The sequence below is a fragment of the Cannabis sativa genome, chromosome 2 (assembly GCF_029168945.1).
Source record: "Cannabis sativa cultivar Pink pepper isolate KNU-18-1 chromosome 2, ASM2916894v1, whole genome shotgun sequence".
Classification (NCBI taxonomy): domain Eukaryota; kingdom Viridiplantae; phylum Streptophyta; class Magnoliopsida; order Rosales; family Cannabaceae; genus Cannabis; species Cannabis sativa.
Window position 1 is genome coordinate 76,967,397 of NC_083602.1, and position 19,689 is coordinate 76,987,085.

Genomic DNA, 19,689 nt, shown 5'->3' on the forward strand with positions numbered 1-19,689 from the left:
TCTATAACTCTTCTTATATATTACTTAATTGGTTGCTGAAAACTTCGGTCAACATTTTGGTGCTTTCATTGAGAGCTGAAGAAAGCATCTTTAACACACAACAATCTGAAAGGTTAAATCAGCAATGGTGGAAACTCGCAACAATACACGTCAGCCCCGTCCTCCTCAGGATGCTCAAAGCCCAAAGAATGACGAAGTGGCCTCAAGAGTGAACGTGGGCTCCGAGGAGTGAGATGAGGCCAACAACGAAGAGTACAAAGAAAACTTTCACGAGTATGATGCTTACGACGAGGGTAGCTATACGGAGTTGCAGATCTTGAGGCAAAAGGTTACTGATCATGAAGCCGAGATCGCAGCCTAAGAAGAGCAAAATAGAAAAATGCAAGAGGTGATGGTTGCCATGCAAAAAGCCATGGAGACGGCAGGGATTCATATACACCCTAAGGTCATCCCAGCAGGACTCAATGAAACACCAGAAGAGTCCTCACCAAGCACTCAAAAACCCAAGGCCAGAGAACCAAGTCCTATACGGTACCCTTCCAAAGAAAACCATGGGAAAAACTTGACTTCCATTCCTAGAAGAAAGAAAAAGGTGCAGGATCCGCGAAAGATCCGCTAAGATTTCCTAAAAGGGAAAGGTCCGCAGAGGGGCAAGCTCCCAAAAGTGAGTCTTGGCCCTCAGGATCGAGAGGACCGAAAGAGCGTATCCGTACACCACTAGCCCAGAGAGAGAGGAAGGAAAAACCGGAGATACCCTCCAGTTGACTTAAGACGAAAAATCAACGATAAACACGGTGATCTACGAGATCACCTAAACAAGAAGAAACATGTACCAGCGGTCTCCGCGGGGACACTAAATGAAGAAATTTTGGCTGAGTTGGCAACAATGCGCAAGGACATTGCTCGGGGTCTCCCGGAGGCAAAAAAGGGATGACTCAGATTCTGATTTCGAGGATCGAGAGCCATGCGCCCGGCACATATTGGAGACAGAGCTCCCAAAGAATTTTAAGATGCCTGAGATGACAGCATACACCGGGGACTCGGACCCAAGTGATCATTTATCCCGTTTCAACCGGGTAATCGCAATCACGAGGGTCAGCAATGATGCCAAGTGTTTATGCTTTCCATTAACATTAAGCGGTTCCGCTGAGGAATGGTTCAAAAAGTTGGAACCAGGATCAGTGGACTGCTGGAACAAACTACAAGTAAACTTCCAGAGGCAGTTTATCGCTGCAAGGAAGATTAACCTCGAAGTCAGCGCCCTGACTAACATAAAGCAATTACCCGTGGAAACCTTAAAGAACTTCATAAAAAGGTTTAAAGAGGAAGCTTCAAAGACGAAGAAGGTGGATGATGAACAACAACTTGCACTTCTTCAAGCTGGGATCCGTACGGGGACCCCATTCTGGAACGAATTACAATAGGAGGGAGCAACCCACCTCCAAGATTTCCAAAAGAGGGTCCAAAAGTACATCAATCTGGAGGAATCCCAGATAGTGGCCTACGGGGGATACTATCCCACTGGGGTATCAAGATATGTACCCGGAGCTTAGCTCTCGGGAGCCATACCCCCGGCCACTCCTCAAATGAGCGGCATACAATTCTCCGCTACACCAGGATATAATCAGAGCCTAGAATTGGCTCCCGCATCATCATATTTTGGGAATCCCATAAGCAACCCCTTAAGGATGAGCGGTCAAGCCCCGTTTCACTCCGCTCCTACCGTAAGCCTGAAGGACCTCCTCAAAACTCCCGAAGCAAGAGGTCCTTAAAGGGTAGTAACCAGACGGAGGATAAGTGACAACGAAGGGGGTACACCCCTCAATATACTCAATACACGGAGCTCACGGACACGCACGGGCGAGTGTATTTTGCCACAAGGCAAAATACACACTACCGAAAGCCTCCTCCCCTGTACAGGGACAGTTTGCGAAGGGATCCCAACAAGAGATGTGAATATCATAACAACATTGGTAATTGTACCAATGAGTGCAAGAACTTGAAGGACGAGGTCGAAAACTTAATCCGATTAGGTCATTTGTATGAATGGATTAAGAACTGGCTACCCCATCTCAACCCGGTCCCAGTAGGCGGCCCATCGCCTCAAGGGGCATGAGAGGGTGCACCCGGAGCACCAACACCCCTTGCACCCCCCGGGGGAGCAATCCCTCAGGAGGTTCCTGGGCTCCCACCAAGACCCAATAGGAGAGTGGCCATGATCTCCGGTGGATCCCATATTGGGGGAACCACCAGAAAAAAGTTAAAACGCTATGCTGGAGCCTTAAAACATGACGAAGTGTGGGAAGTCACCCAACTTCCAGCACAAAGGCCCCGACTCATGGATCAACCCATTACTTTCACGGAAGAGGATACCAAACTGGTGCGTTTTCCCCACCATGACCCTTTGGTCATAGAGACCCCCATTGCCAACAAAATTGTGGCAAGGGTATTGGTCGATAATGGGAGCTCCGTGAACTTGTTGTTCAAAGAGGCCTTCACGGCCATAGGCCTCACAGATAGGGATTTGTCACCCAGCGACTCCCAACTCACAGGATTCAATGGGACCACACTTATCCCAATGGGAAAAGTGAGATTGCCAGTCACCCTATGCCCGTATACCCCTTAGAGTACTTTTAAGTACTGCACATTCGTGGTGGTAGACTGCCCAATCGCATACGACGCCATCCTTGGCCGACCAACTTTGGTTGAATTCAGGCGATCACATCCATACGACACTTGTGCCTAAAATTCCCCATTTAGGAGGCTGGAGTAGGGACCGTAAGGGGCAATCAGGGAGAGGCCAGGTAGTGTTATAACGTTGCAGCGCATTTGCCAGTACTGATGGTTTGTGAGGGTATCGAGCCAGAGTTGGCAGAAGAAGATGAGTTAGATCCCCGTGTGGGATCCGAAAAAACCGTAGAACCTATGGAGGACGTCGAAGAAGTACAAGTGTGCGACCTCGACCCTGTTGGAAATATTTTACCAGGATTTAGATTTACTACCAAGTATGTTTGATTAACATCCTAATATGAATTCTAAAAAAATGAAAATAAACACATAAGAGTTTAAGAAAACCTTACATTGGGTGCAGCGGAATATAATGACTCCTTCCATTCAGATCTCTAGCCCTTGATTCCTTTCTGTAGCAGAGCATTATCAAGATCTAAATTTGGATCTCTTTCTCTCCTTCTTGTTGGTGCTGATTTTCCACAGTCTTACATACTATGATTGAGGTACCACTTGATGTGTGTGGGCACTACTCATTCACTCAAGGGAATTTTGAAAGTTTAGAGAGGAAAAGAGAGAGAGGGGTGGCATAGCTTTTCTCTGAAGGAAACAATGTGCAAAGTCACGAGTTTCCTGAAGCCAACACTTTCTATTTATAGAATGCCCTCTAGGTTTAGGTTAGAATTGTCTGGCATTAAAATAATGGAAAAAGAAAATGGTAAAAACCTAGCATAGTGGGCGGCCAGAATAAGAAATTGGGCCTCACTATGCAACTTTCCCATTTTGTTATTTTTCATTCCCATTTTCTCAAAAATACAAATTTTCCAATTTAACCATTCAGATGCCAATTCTAATTATTTAATAACTTAAAAATAATTATTAAATAATATTGCCATTTAATATATTTATTAATTTAGACATATAAAGTATCTTAATTAATAAATAAACATAGAATATCTTTTCTTTACAATTTTGCCATTGCTTAGTGAAAATTCATAAAGTAGACATAGTCTAACTTTTAGAATTATAATTGATTAATTAAAATCAATTAACTGAGTCTTACAAGCAGTATAGTCTCAACTAGTATGGGGACCATGGGTCTATATAACCGAGCTTCCAATAAGTCGAACCGAATTTACCAAGTAAATTCCCTAACTTATTAATTCATTATTGAATCCACTCTTAGAACTTGGAATTGCACTCTCAGTCATATAGAACGCTCTATATGTTCCACGATATAGATACGTCATTAGTTATCCATTGTTATAATCCTAATTTGATCAATGATCCTCTATATAGATGATTTACACTGTAAAGGGATTAAATTACCGTAACACCCTACAATGTATTTTATCCTTAAAACACTTAACCATGTATAAATGATATTTTAGCTAAGTGAAATGAGTACTCCACCATTTATTTTCTTTTGGTTAAGCTCGAAGGAAATCATCCTTTACTTTCTATTCGCCAGATAGAAGCTATAGATTCCATATTTATGTTAGCGCTCCCACTCAATTGCACTACCGTGTTCCCAAAATGTACGTATCACCCTGACCCAAAAGTAGGCTTAACTAACAAATCAAAGAACACGAATAACACTCTTGAGATTGAACCTAATCATATCAGGATTAAGATCATTTGATCTAGGATCAACATGTGATATTGAATTGAATAGATATTACGGTAAATTCTAATATATCTAATCAAAGTTCAATATCGGTCCCTTCTAATGTATACTCCATACATCCGACACTGGTAAACTTTGCCAATGTCCCGGAAAGAACATAACACTTTTCCAAGGTGTAAGAATGCCTATCGCTGATTATACCATGTCAGTCTAAATCCAGTATTCTGACAAATCAGGGAATAAACTTTCGAACATATAATTAAGATTATATTCCACTGTGCTGAGAACACTATAATCATTAACAAATTCATATGTTTTGGACTTAAATAGAATTCATACATTGTATATATATAATCATGAAATAAATCATGTGAACCATGCAACATAAAATGTTATTTCTGATCTTTATTAATAAGTAAATCTGATTATATTGAAATGGGTTTTATTTAGGGCACAAAACCCAACAAACTCCCACTTGCACTAATATAAAAAAAATGTGCATTTCAAATAATCTCAACACCTTGATATACAAATCAAGTGTAATAGTAGTAAACTCCTCGTAATAGGATCTGACAGGTTGAATTAAACACAACCTCTTCTCCACCATTACTCTTCCTTAATCACAAAATCCTTGATAATGTGAAATTCCTCTCTATATGTCTACTCTATTGGGATACTGGATTCTATACTTTTGGCAACTACTTCTTGGTTATTCAGGAAGTAACACTAGTAGTTAAGGCAAGTTGGAACGGTGCCACAAATGTATAGAACTTTCCTTAGACTGAATAAGTACCTTTCCTGCAACTTTAACATTCAGTCTCTTTCTGGTAGACTAAGAGACTTCAGATAGGTTTTTACACTTCTCCAAAATCACTATTCCACCACCAGAGTAATCACCATTTTATCAGCAGACTTTCTAGCACAAAGGCAAGTCTTGAAATCTGATGTGGTGTAGTTTAAGAGTTTTAAACACACCCTTATTGACTAACATATAGTTCCTCTTCTTAATCTTAAGATTGACTTGATTATTTTCCAATGTTCCTCTCCTAGATTAATCTGATACCTACTCATTACTCCACCTCAACAGCAGGTGTCTGGTCTAAGGCATACAAAAGCTTATCTGAGACCTCTCACTGTTGACTTAAGAAATTCTTTCACGGCTTTATCTTTTCTGGAATAGTTGAGACTTTTCCTTAGATAAATAAAATCTATGCTTAGAAGTTGTGAAGCTTCTATAGATTGCCATTGGAAAGAAAATGCTTCAGCATCTTATTAAAGTAAGTTGCTTGCATTAGAGTAAGTAATTACCAGGTATACCACAAGCCATAGGTTTAGATAAACTCAAACCTATAATACTAGGAACAGAAAGTTTTGTTAAGTCCATTGAATAGACTTATTAACGAAAATTTCCTTTTATGTCCTTGTAATAGAAAACTTTAGGTTACTCCATAGGTTCTCTTGGCTTTTCTTCTTAGTTTCTTATCTTGACAATCCATTACTTGTTTAAACTCACAATGGATTTTAATCACTAGTGTCTTCCAAGTCATAAGAAGGTGAGTTCCTAGAAACTCTCCCACTACGACAAGGTACCGTGAGTTATGTCGAAGAAAACTAAATGGTATTGATTGTTGGAATTTATTTTACCAGGATCTTAGATCTACTCACAAGTATGTTGTTTAACACCCTAAATATGAACTTTCTAAAACGATAAAATAAACACATATAAAGTTAAGAAAACCTTACATTGATGCAGCAGAATTAATGTCTCCTTCCACTCAGATCTCTAACCCTTGTATCCTTTCTGTCGCAGAGTATTATCAAGATCTGAGCCCGAATGTCCTTCTTCTTTAAGTTTGATCCTTCACAGTCTTCCAATCTATGATTGAGTTACTGCTTGCTGTGTGTGGGCACTTACTCTTTCACTAGGGTCGAAATTCATGAAGGGAAAAGAGAGAAGAGGGTTTCGACATATAGAAGAAAATAGGGAAGGCTCAGTTTTTCTGAAGAGAGAAATTTCTGTCAGAAAGGCTTATGAAAACTTATGATTTGACTGAGCCATCACTTTCTATTTATAGGCAACTACTAGGTTTAGGTTATGAATTATTTGGCATTAAAATAATGAAAATATTAATTTAAAATTCCACAAATAGTGGCCGGCCATGGTGTGTTAATGGGCCCCACTTGATTTTGCAGTTTTAACAAATTTTATTTCTATTTTCTCAAAAACGCCACTTTTCCAATTCTAACCTTTTAAATGCTAAAACTAATTATTTAATAACTAAAATAGATTATTAAATAACATTGTCATTTAATTTAATTATTAACTAGACATATAAAGTCCATTAATAAATAAATAAACCTAGAATCTCTTTTCTTTACAATTTCACCCCTGCTTAGTGAAAATTCATAAATTTAGACATAGTTTAACTTTAGAATTATAATTGATCAATCACGAATCAATTAATGAGTCTTACAAGCAGAATGTTCTCAACTAGAATGGGGACCATGGATCTATATGCTGAGCTTCCAATAAGTGAACCAAATTTACCAAGTAAATTCCTACTTATTAATTCTTCGTTGAATCCACTCTTAGACTTAGAATTGCACTCTCAGACTTATATAGAGCATATTATATGTTCCACGATATCAATATGCTATCTCATTTAACCATTGTTATAATCTTATTGTGATTTAAAGATCCTCTATATAGATGATCTACATCGAGATGGGATTTCTTTACCGTTCTCACCCCTCAATGTATTTTGCCCCTTAAAACACTTAGCTACCTGTAAATGGTGTTTAGTGATCTAATAATTAGTCAGTTAAACAAGAGCTCATCCATTTACTTCTATTTGCTAAGCTCGAAGGGAATCATCACTTGACTTCTATACACCAGTAGAAGCTATAGATTCCATATTTATGTTCAGCACTCCCACTCAATCATACTATCATGTTCCCAAAATATACGTATCACCCTGACCCAAAAGTAGGCTTAACTAATAAATCAAAGAACATGAATAACACTCCTGAGTTGAGCCTAAGCATATCAGGATTTAGATTCTTTTAATCTTAAGATCAACTACTGATATTGACTTGGAAAGATATATACAACAGCAAGTTTGTAATATCTTAATTTAGTTGCAATATCGGTCTAGTCCAATGTATACTCCATACATTCGAAACTAGTATACTTTACTAATGTCCTGGAAAGAACATAACACTTACTCCAAGTGTAAGTACACATCATCGATGATTATCACATTAGTGTAAATCTCTGATGAAACATGGACCAAGTCTTTTGATTCATATGATCACAATCACATTCCACTGTGTTGACGATACTGTAATTGTGAATAAACATATGATCTGGATTTAACTGATTTTGTGTATAAAAGTAATAAACATATTAAACCATTAGCATGTAAAATTCATGCAAACATCAATCACTTCAAATTTCTTATATTGATAACTAATCAGATTGTAAAGAGTTTTATTTAGGGCATAAAACCCAACATTGATCTCTTCGGTTGTGTCAAGACAACAGAGGCAGTGGGATCATCATATGTCAAATAAGATGATAGAACACTTTTGGAATCAAGAAAAAAATTATCTCCTTTATTTGCTAATTTATTTTCAGACTTAGTCATTTTCTTAGAAAAGTAGTATTTTTTTAAACAAACACTTTCTTATCTAATGACTATGGGATGATCCACCCCTAATCACTTAGAATAGCTAACAAACATGCAAGCCAAGGTTAGAAGTTCTAGCTTTTCTTAAGATTTTGATTAGGTCATCCATGAATCTAGTAATGATTTACATTAAGTATACAACCATTGCATCATTCTGAAATTATATTACCATAGAAGGATTTAGGCAACGACTAGTAACTAATTATCAATATGCAAATTGAAATTTCTAGGGAGGTAAGTTTGGATATAATTCAAAAATCAAATTAATGATCTTTGAACTGCATATCTACTAACTATTTCTCCACCCCTATCAGTTCGCAAGATCTTTAACCACTTACCTTAGTGGATTTAACCATTGCTAGAAATTTAAGAAATTTTTCAAACATTTCAAATTTCTTTGCATAAGGTATAATCTAGAGTGATCGTTTTAAGAATACAACGAAAAACTCATATTTACCCCTGAATGTACATCCATCTGCGAATGAGATGAACTACTTTCAGTGGATATAGGCATATTAACTCTTTGCAGAGATTGATCTTGTCAAAACCACTATAAACAAGATACAAATGCCATAGATTAATAAAATTGTGGTTGTGTCTTTTGATGACTTAAGTTTAGTTACTTCAATGAGTTCATAGAATAGTGCAAGTGGATCCTGGTCACAGAATATTAAACTCAAATTCCATACAGTTTGAATCCATTTATAGAAAATGGTTATGAAACACTTGTGAAAGTGTAACTGTGTAATGAGTAATTCTTTCTTGGACTACCACTACTAATTTAACTCTAAGTTGATTTGCCCATACAAGTAGGAGATTTCTAAGATTGAGGATTTTGTATCATTTCGGCATAGAATTTTGGGAATATAATCATATTCGTCATTTAATTTCTTAAGAGAAAATATAGAATGACTTTATATGATTTATAGACCATTCATCCAATGATATGTCATTGAGCTAATTCGAAATGAATAAGCTAAGAGGAATTAGGATAATTTTGTTTTAAATAAGAATCCAACGATGCTCCGATTAGCGAGAGTCAAAGTAATCTTATTTATACAATCTTCTTGCTTCATATTGTAAAATACTAGTCTAAGGTGTCATCAATTGATGAACAGCTAGATGTTGCATATACAATATTTATCTTTCGAGATCTAACACTATTATGTTTGTCTAATGGTGAAAATCCATTAGGGATTTATCTCATTAGAACAACAAACCAAGTTAGACCAACAATGAAGATTCGAAATTAAACTACAATTTAATAACAGAAAATAACATGCTTCAATATAAGTTCATACACAATTCAGAAATTATTAAACATATAGCAAGTAGGAATGATAAGTGAAAATACTAAAACATACAATCCTAAATAATTTCCAAGGTCTTCAACAAACTGATATCAGTGTCCCGTTTAGGTGAGAGTCAGTGATAGAATCCATTGAATAATGTTGTCAGCTCATCTAAAATGATAAACATTCTAGCAACCTTTTATTCGATCAAGATTGGAATCCGCATTGTCCCGTTTAAGCGAGAGTCAAGGCTATTCTATCTTATGAGCTTCCACAATTGTTTCATATTCTTGCAAGTCTTATACAGTCGCCGCCATTAGGGTGATCAATACTATATAAAAAACTTACAAGATTACTTATCTTTCGAGATTAAACGGTGCTAACTTGCTAATGAACGTTCCTCCATTAGGGAGGATTACTCACTAAAATAATAGCTATGTAAAACCAACAATGGAGATCGAATATCCTAATAATAATAAAGCTCATTATTTAATGAAAGTTGTATTTTCTTCTGAAACTTATTTTTATTTATTTATTTTAAATATATATATTTATTTAATTAAAATTTCTAATTTAGAATGAAAAATTCTAAATATAAATTTTAATGTAATATTTATAAATTATACTTAGATGGATATGAAAATAACGTGAATTATTTCCATCTTAGTAATAATTTCCATAAATATTTAGAAAAATATGCAATTTAAGTTGTTTCAAAATTAATTTAAATTTCATCAAAAAAAAAAAATTAATTTAAATTAATTTACAACTCAAATTTAATTTTCTATAAATATATATTGCATTTCGAAAAATGAAGTGTATAAGAATACTACTTTCGAAAATGCTATAAAATAAAATAAAAATAAATCCTAGAAAAATTATCTTAATTTTATGTTGGCCCAAAATTAATTAATAAAATTAATTTACAACAAAAATATAATTTTCCTATTTAATTAAATATTTAAGAAAAATTTCAAATATTTAAGTATAATGATTAAGAATCAACTTAAATATTAATTTTCTATTTAATTAAATACACTAGAAAAATACTTCAAGCAAAACAGATAATAACTATCTAGACTTTCATTGACTAATTAATCATTAAATGAAAAAATCATTGATTTAAGTTGGTCCAAAATTAAAATAAATAATTTTTAACTTTAATCTATTTTTCAAATAAAATTCGAAATTTCTGCATTAAAGAAATGCAATTTCGAAATTGTGGGAAAAATATTAATAAAATAAAATAAAATATATTTTGAAAATTATTCAAATTTAAGTTATTTTGAAATAAGATTCCAAACTTAAGATAATTTTCAACTTTAATTAAATAACATGAAAATAACAATATTTAAGTATCATGATGAAAATCAACTTAGATATTGAAATTTTCAATTTATTAAATGTATTAAATTCAAGAAATAAATAATTAAGTATAGAGGAAACTTAATTATTAATTCTAGTTTAATACTAGGAAAATATTCTAAACTTAGATTATACCAAAATTAATTATGAAACAATTAATTTCACAATCAATGATATTTTCCTATTTAATATTAGAAATAATAACTAGTACTAGAAATAACTATCTAGCATATATATCATTAACTAAGTGTTTTTCTAAAATTAACTTTAAAATATTAAAATGAAAAATAAATTTCATTTATTTTAAAAGTTAATTATGTTGCTAATCCAATTTTAATTAGGTTAGACTAATATAATTAACCTAATACAATTATTTAATAAGGCAAATGGGCCTTCACAATTGGGGTAGTTCATGTGAGGGGGAGCTGGGTTCAGTATGTCGTACCCACTTCTATTGGCCCCCAACTCTCACACAAGGCCCAAAAGAGAGGAATTTAACATTTAAATAAACAATTGTTATTCATTGAATAAGCCCAAATCTAATTGGGCCTAAATAAAATTACTTATGTCAAATTTTATTTTAGCAACCTAGTCCATATACTTAGTAAAACTTAAATGTGCTTCCTATATGCATCTAAGCCCAATAGCAAACATATAGGCTCACACAGGTCAAATGATTTGGATGGACCCCATCATGTTACTAGGTTTACACAGATGAAAAAAGTACACAAATTACCTGTTACAAATTATTTATAAGATCTATTGACAATTGGACTATGATTAAAATCACATCATTGGATCTGTCAACAAGTTAATCGTAGCAATTTAGATCAAATAAATAATAGGTTTGTTAAAAAAATTTTGAATAGAGAATATAAAATTAAATAAACAAACATTGTCCATGTAACAGATGTGAAATAAGATATTAATATAATTAAATTATTATTCTTAAACTAACCAAATACATTTTGAAAATTTAGGGTTGTTAAAACAAACCTTAAAATCTCAAAAATAAAGGAAACTAATTTTAAAATATCTAGGTTTATTTGAATCTAATTAAATTAAATATCTAATAAGATTAATGATTTGAAAGAAAGAATCTTCAATATCACTTTCAAATCTTATAATTTAATAAAATAAACCAATTTTAAAATAGATTTGGTTAGATAATTATTATTTTAGGAAAATAATAAATAAATAATAATTACCATAATTATATGTCAAAATATCTCGAATTAAGCAATATTCAAATTTCTACAAAATATCTAAGTTTTTTAAATATTTAAGATATGATTTATAAATTTCCAATAAGAAAAAAAAATGATATATATAGAAAAATATTATTTTTAAACTTATAATTTATAAATAATTAAATATTTAACAAAATAACAAATTTTGAATTTGAAAATATTATGGTAAGTGTATCTATAAAAATATCTATGTTAATTTCAAATTTATTAATTATTTAATTTGTCATATAAGATAATTTTAATATAATATTTTAAAGAAAAAGACAAACTTATCTTTTAATTTAAAATATGTTAAATATCAAAATATCTAATCTTATAATTAAATAATATATAAATATTAAAGAAGTTAACAAATTTTTAAATCTTACCATAATTGGAAATATTTAAAATTAGAAATATTCCAAATTGGAAATATTTTTAAAAAAGGAAATATTTCAAATTTGGAAATATTTAAAATTGAAAATATTTCAAATTGGAAAAATCTAAAATTGGAAAAGTTGAATTTTGGGAAACAATCCATGAAAAAATTGGATTTTTTGGAAAAAAAAACCAAAAAATCGTAATTTGTGGGGACACCATTGAACCCCGATTTTTCAAAAATCATAACTCTTTCAATTTTTATCGGAATCGAGTTCCGTAAAAACGAAAATTACTTAATTTTTTTACAAGGAATCCAAATAAAATATTTTCAAAAATAGAAAAATTAGTTTTATGGAAAAATTTCGTACAACACATACATTCATCACATAAGCACATAAACCGACATGAAACCATCCAAATCAACACAAAACATATAAAATATCGTTTTAATTCATATTACATGAAAGTAAATCATTACCATGGCTCTGATACCAGTTGTGGGAAATATTTTACCAGGATTTAGATTTACTACCAAGTATGTTTGATTAACATCCTAATATGAATTCTAAAACAATGAAACTAAAAACATAAGAGTTTAAGAAAACCTTACATTGGGTGCAGCGGAATATAATGACTCCTTCCATTCAGATCTCTAGCCCTTGATTCCTTTCTGTAGCAGAGCATTATCAAGATCTGAATCTGGATCTCTTTCTCTCCTTCTTGTTGGTGCTGATTTTCCATAGTCTTACATTCTATGATTGAGGTACCACTTGATGTGTGTGGGCACTACTCATTCACTCAAGGGAATTTCAAAAGTTTAGAGAGGAAAAGAGAGAGAGGGGTGGCATAGCTTTTATCTAAAGGAAACAATGTGCAAAGTCACGAGTTTCCTAAAGCCAACACTTTATATTTATAGAATGCCCTCTAGGTTTAGGTTAGAATTGTGTGGCATTAAAATAATGGAAAAAGAAAATGGTAAAAACCTATGCATAGTGGGCGGCCAGAATAGGAAATTGAGCCTCACTATGCAACTTTCCCATTTTGTTATTTTTCATTCCCATTTTCTCAAAAATACAAATTTTCCTATTTAACCATTCAAATGCCAATTCTAATTATTTAATAACTTAAAAATAATTATTAAATAATATTGCCATTTAATATATTTATTAATTTAGACATATAAAGTATCTTATTTAATAAATAAACCTAGAATCTCTTTTCTTTACAATTTTGCCCTTGCTTAGTGAAAATTCATAAAGTAGACATAGTCTAACTTTTAGAATTATAATTGATTAATTAAAATCAATTAACTGAGTCGTACAAGCAGTATAGTCTCAACTAGTATGGGGACCATGGGTCTATATAACCGAGCTTCCAATAAGTCGAACCGAATTTACCAAGTAAATTCCCTAACTTATTAATTCCTTATTGAATCCACTCTTAGAACTTGGAATTGCACTCTCAGTCATATAGAACGCTCTATATGTTCCACGATATAGATACGTCATTAGTTATCCATTGTTATAATCCTAATTTGATCAATGATCCTCTATATAAATGATTTACACTGTAAAGGGATTAAATTACCGTAACCCCTACAATGTATTTTATCCTTAAAACACTTAACCCTGTATAGATGATATTTCAACTAAGTGAAATGAGTACTCCACCATTTATTTTCGTTTGGTTAAGCTCGAAGGAAATCATCCTTTACTTTCTATTCGCCAGATAGAAGCTATAGATTCCATATTTATGTTAGCACTCCCACTCAATTGCACTACCGTGTTCCCAAAATGTACGTATCACCCTAACCCAAAAGTAGGCTTAACTAACAAATCAAAGAACACGAATAACACTATTGAGATTGAACCTAATCATATCAGGATTAAGATCATTTGATCTAGGATCAACAGGTGATATTGAATTGAATAGATATTACGGTAAATTCTAATATATCTAATCAAAGTTCAATATCGGTCCCTTCCGATGTATACTCCATCAATCCGATACTGGTAAACTTTGCCAATGTCCTGGGAAGAACATAACACTTTTCCAAGGTGTACGAATACCTATCGCTGATTATACCATGTCAGTCTAAATCCAGTGTTCTGACAAATCAGGGAATAAACTTTCGAACATATAATTAAGATTATATTCCACTGTGCTGACAACACTATGATCATTAACAAATTCATATGTTCTGGACTTAAATAGAATTCATACATTGTATATATATAATCATGAAATAAATCATGTGAACCATGCAACATAAAATGTTATTTCTGATCTTTATTAATAAGTAAATCTGATTATATTGAAATGGGTTTTATTTAGGGCACAAAACCCAACAGACCCTACCAAGACCCTTCGCTTAGGAAAAAACCTAGAGCCAGAGGAGAGAGACAAAATTATTGAAGCATTAAGGTCAGCCACAAATGTTTTTGCGTGGTGCCAAAGAGACATGACCGGCATAAGCCCGCATGTGATTACCCATGTCCTAAATGTTAACCCAGACATGCCGCCAATACAACAGAAGCGGCATCCCCTTGATCCGGTAAAAGCGGACGCCCTGGAAAAGGAAGTAGACAAGCTACTGACTAACCGCCTAATCCGGGATGTGTACTACTCGGAATGGCTGGCTAATCCGGTATTGGTGCCAAAGCCGAATGGGACATGGTGGGTATGTATAGACTTCACTGACCTCAACAAGGCCTACCCAAAAGACTGCTTCCCTTTACCTCGGATCGACCAGATGGTAGATGCCACCTCTGGGTTCAAGCTACTGTCTTTCATGGACGCCTACTCCGAATACAACCAGATTAAGATGCACATTGTAGATAAAGAGTGCACTAGCTTCAGGACTGATAAGGGGGTATACTGCTACCTGGTTATGCCTTTCGGATTAAAAAACGCTAGTGCAACATATTAGAGAATGGTGAACCGGATGTTTAAAGGCCTCCTGGGAAGACATATAGAGGTTTACGTGGATGACATGTTAGTCAAATCCAAAGCATGTGTGAGCCATGCTGACGACCTCACAGAATGCTTCGAAGTAGTCCGGAGGTATGGAATGAAACTCAGCCCAAAGAAATGCACTTTAGGAGTCAAGTCAGGGAAATTTTTGGGATTCATCGTCAACCAAAGGGGATAGAGGAAAACCCTGAAAAAATTCAAGCTTTATTAAACATGCCTTCCCCCAAGAAGCACAAAGATGTGCAAAGCTTGACCGGAAAGGTTACTGCCCTAAGCCGATTCATTTCCCGATCAACTGACAAGTGCATCCCTTTTTTCAACATCTTAAAGAAATACCAAAAATTTGAATGGACTGAAGAATGCGAGGAGGCATTTAGAAAAATTGAAAGAGCACATGGCTAAACCGCCAATTCTATCAAAGTCGGTTCACAGAGAAGACTTGTTATTGTACTTAGCCGTCTTCGAGAACGCTGTCAGTGTAGCCCTAGTCCGGGAAGAGGACAAAGTCCAACATCCTGTGTACTACGTTAGCAAGCGCATGATAGGGGCTGAGATACGGTATCGGTTGATTGAGAAGTTAGTTTTCTGCCTCCTGATGGCTTCAAGAAAGGTGAGACCCTACTTCCAAGCTCACCCCATCAAGGTACCAACAAACCACCCGCTTCGACAAGTCTTGCAGAAGCCGGAAGCGTCAGGAAGGCTCCTCAAATGGGCCATGGAATTGAGCCAGTTTGATATACACTACGTACCACGCATTTCCATAAAAGGACATGCCTTAGCAGACTTCATAACAGAGTGTAATGAAGCAGAAGCCAGTTCAAGCGTGCCAGTACCGCGAACCCCAGCGTGGAAAGTGTTCGTTGACGGGGCATCAAACGAAAACAGATCCAGTGCTGGAATAGCAATGATATCGCTAGACGGACTCCGGCTCCAGGTGGCCCTACATTTTTCATTCCCAGCCTCTAACAACGAAGCTGAATATGAAGCCCTGATTCCAAGTTTAAAGTTAGCAAAAGCCGTGGGGGCCGCCAAGGTAGAAATCTTCAGTGATTCGCAGCTGGTGGTTAATCAAGTCTCGGGAGAATATCAAACGCATGGAGAGAAAATGGCAGCGTACGTAGCTATTGTTCGAGAACTGCTCCATGAGTTCACGTAATACAAGGTGGAAAGAATTCCCCGAGAGAAGAACGCTAATGCAGACTGTTTGGCCAAGTTAGCGTCAGACAACGAGATAGAAAGACTGAGGGTAATGACCGTTGAACACCTCGCGGAGCCAAGTATCATAATTAAAGATACGGTGGTCACCATTGAGCAAGAGCCAAGTTGGATGGACCCCATCATCAGATATACAACAAAAGGTGAGTTGCCTCATGAAAGGGTCCTATCCAGAAGGCTACAATATCAAGCACATCAATATGTGATGATGGATAATATTCTCTACCAAAGAGGACTCAGCATGTCGTACTTAAGGTGTGTATCGGACCCTGAAGCTAGACAAATCATGCAAGAGGTCCATGAGGGGTTCTGCGGAGATCACACCGGAGGTCCGAGTCTCTCAAAGAAAATACTGAGAGAAGGATACTTCTGGCCAACAATAAAAAAAGATTGTGTAGACAACGTCCTAAAGTGCGATTCGTGCCAAAGGTTCGTGAACATACCAAGAGCCCCCCCAACGAGATTACCCTGATGACTAGCCCCTGGCCTTTTGTGGTGTGGGGGATGGATCTCATTGGGTCGTTACCAACGGGAAAGGGAGGGGTAAAGTATGCTGTAGTAGCCGTGGACTACTTTACAAAGTGGACAGAGGCCGAGCCCATGAAGACCATAACTGCTAAAAAAGTACTAGATTTTGTTATCAAAAACATAGTGTGTCGATATGGCCTGCCTCATAAGATAGTCTCAGACATTGGAAAGCAGTTTAACTGCGAAGAATTCACCGACTTCTGCAACCAACACGAAGTCATTAAAAGTTTCTCCGCGGTGGCAAGGCTACAAACAAATGGACAAGCAGAAGCCGTCAATAAAATCCTAAAGGTCACCCTAAAGAAGAAGCTGCTGACCTGCAAGAACAACTGGCCCGAAGAGTTGCCAAAAGTGTTATGGGCCTACCGGACCACCCCAAGAACCACAACCGGCCACTCACCATTCTCAATGGCGTATGTTTGTGAGGCTATGGTCCCAGTGGAAACTTTGTTCCCATCCCACAGGAGAACGACTTATGATCTAGTAACAAACAAATCTCTATTACAAGAAGCACTGGATCAAATTGACGAACTCCGGGATGAGTCCCACGTATGGATGGCAGCTTATCAAAAGAAGGTGGCTAAACACTTCAACTCCAAAGTCAAAGACAGAAAATTTACTATTGGTGATCTAGTGTTAAGAAGGGTCTTCCTGGCCACTCAGGAACCCGGAGTGGGGGTACTTGGGCCAAATTGGGAAGGACCATATGAAGTCGAGGATGAGATCGGCTCCGTGACCTACAAGCTAAAGAGAATGGACGGAACCATGGTGCCTAGGGCCTGGAATGCCGATCACCTCCGAAAATATTACCAATAGTTAAAAAGCAAAGTTTATGTTCTGTAAAGGAAATTTGTACCGGACAAGTATATGCAACCTCTAATTTAATTTTGTGAGACTAAGTGACTTAAAAATTGATTTTCATGTCATTTAGGGGGGTACTAAGGCATATTCACATGGATAAATATAAACAAATCAAGTTTAAGGAAGTTAAAAACTATTTATATTCGAGCATAGTGTAAATTGTTTGAACAAAGAAAAAAAAACAAACCCTTAGAAAGAAAAAAGGCTTGGGGACGGGCCATAAATGTCTCCCCTTAAGAAAAAAAAAAGAAATAAATTGTCTTAAAAGTGGGGGGAAGAACTGAATATGTAAATAAAAAAAATGATAATGATGATAACAAAGGAGATAAACAAATGATTCAATCAGCCCGAGGAGGAAGACGAGGACCCCTGCGCTCCTCCAGCACTGCATTCAGCCTCTTCTTCTTCTCCCAGAAGTGAGCAAGACCTTCTTCAGGCTTGGGATAAAAATTGAGGTTAAGATTCTGACCATTGGTTTTCTAGGCCACGAAAACTCCATCATCAAAGCGCTTCTTACAGTGCTGGCAAGTGACTGGAGCCAGGAGGGCATCTCTCTTCGCCTTAGTCGCCTCCTTCTGAGCCTGCTCTTTGAATTCACGAAGCCCCTTCACTTCAACAGTTAGGTTGGCTATCATTTGCAAATCCACTTGGTGCAGCTCTTCCAAAGACCTCAGCTTGGCGGTCAATTCTTGCCCTGCCTCCTTAGAATCCCGCAGCTCCCGCCTCGCTGTGGCCACGGCTGCATCACTAGCCTTCAATGCCTCATCCTTAGCCCTCAGCGCCTCTTGGTGGCTCCGCTCAGTAAGAGCCACTTTTTGCTGGGCTTCCTCCCGGATAGCTCTTTTATGTGCCTTCAAGTCCCGAAGACTCTTCATGGCCTCCTCCATACCCCCAAATTAGGACATGGTGTACCCATGATCAATAAAAGTCTTCGAAAGACGACTAGTCTCCGCAGCAATCTGACAACAAAAGAAAAAATATATATGCATAAGGAATACATGATGTTGGGCACCAAGAAAAAAAGAAGCCTGAAGGTACCTCTAAACAGATAGGAACTTACCGTGGTCATGGCAGCGCTCACGCCCTGGATTTGGTAAACGGGATTAGTAAAAGCAGACACCGCGTATCTCTTCATGGGGAGCTGAACCAGGCCGGCAGCAAAGTGGCTCATTGATTCCAAAGCAAAGGGAGCCAGGCTGGGTCTGATGAAGCGGTTGAACCAGTCAGTCAAGGGATCCAAATTAAAATCCCAGACGTTCCCGGCATACTCACTACAAGTAAAACTGTCATGGGCCTCCCTCAAGATCTTCTTCAAGGCTTCCACCTCGGCGTTCCCCTTTGTGTACTTCGCTGTGGCATAATTGTGTTTGGCAATCCGGAGTTGGGTTCTTTCCTCATCGGCAGGATTGGGGATTAGGACGATACCCGGAGGAACAGTGTACTCGTCCACCTCGGGGGGTCCCTGAATTAGAGGTGGGAGCCGGAGTATCTGCTCTCCTGGGCTTCTTGGCAACCTTAGTCTCCACCATTTTTCCATTGCGCTTTCTGTCTAGAGGAGGGAGAATTTCACCTTCTTCTTCTTCTACCTGCCCGTCCTCGTCGATTAAAACGACTTGGTCCAAGGGAAAGTTGGAAGAGGACCTCCCGGGAGTCACCGTCGGGTCTTGTGCTTGAGGCAAAACTGGGTCAGGACTGTAGGTTCGGGCAAGAGCATCCAAGATTTCATCCATTGGCTTCGCTGCTTAAAGACAGGGCGTTAGAACATTATCGAGAAGTCATGCATGCAAGAACAAAGTCATAAA

The 19,689-nt window shown here is 36.4% G+C and overlaps 1 protein-coding gene across 1 annotated transcript; it reads left to right on the forward strand.

Annotated features, from left to right (window-relative positions):
• The first annotated feature begins 14,771 nt into the window (after nucleotides 1-14,771).
• LOC133034526 (uncharacterized) lies at nucleotides 14,772-16,439 on the forward strand. Its single transcript, XM_061109627.1, has 3 exons — nucleotides 14,772-15,154; nucleotides 15,352-15,544; nucleotides 15,642-16,439. The coding sequence occupies exons 1-3, from the start codon at nucleotides 14,772-14,774 to the stop codon at nucleotides 16,437-16,439; spliced, it is 1,374 nt and encodes a 457-aa protein (XP_060965610.1).
• Nucleotides 16,440-19,689: the final 3,250 nt, after the last annotated feature.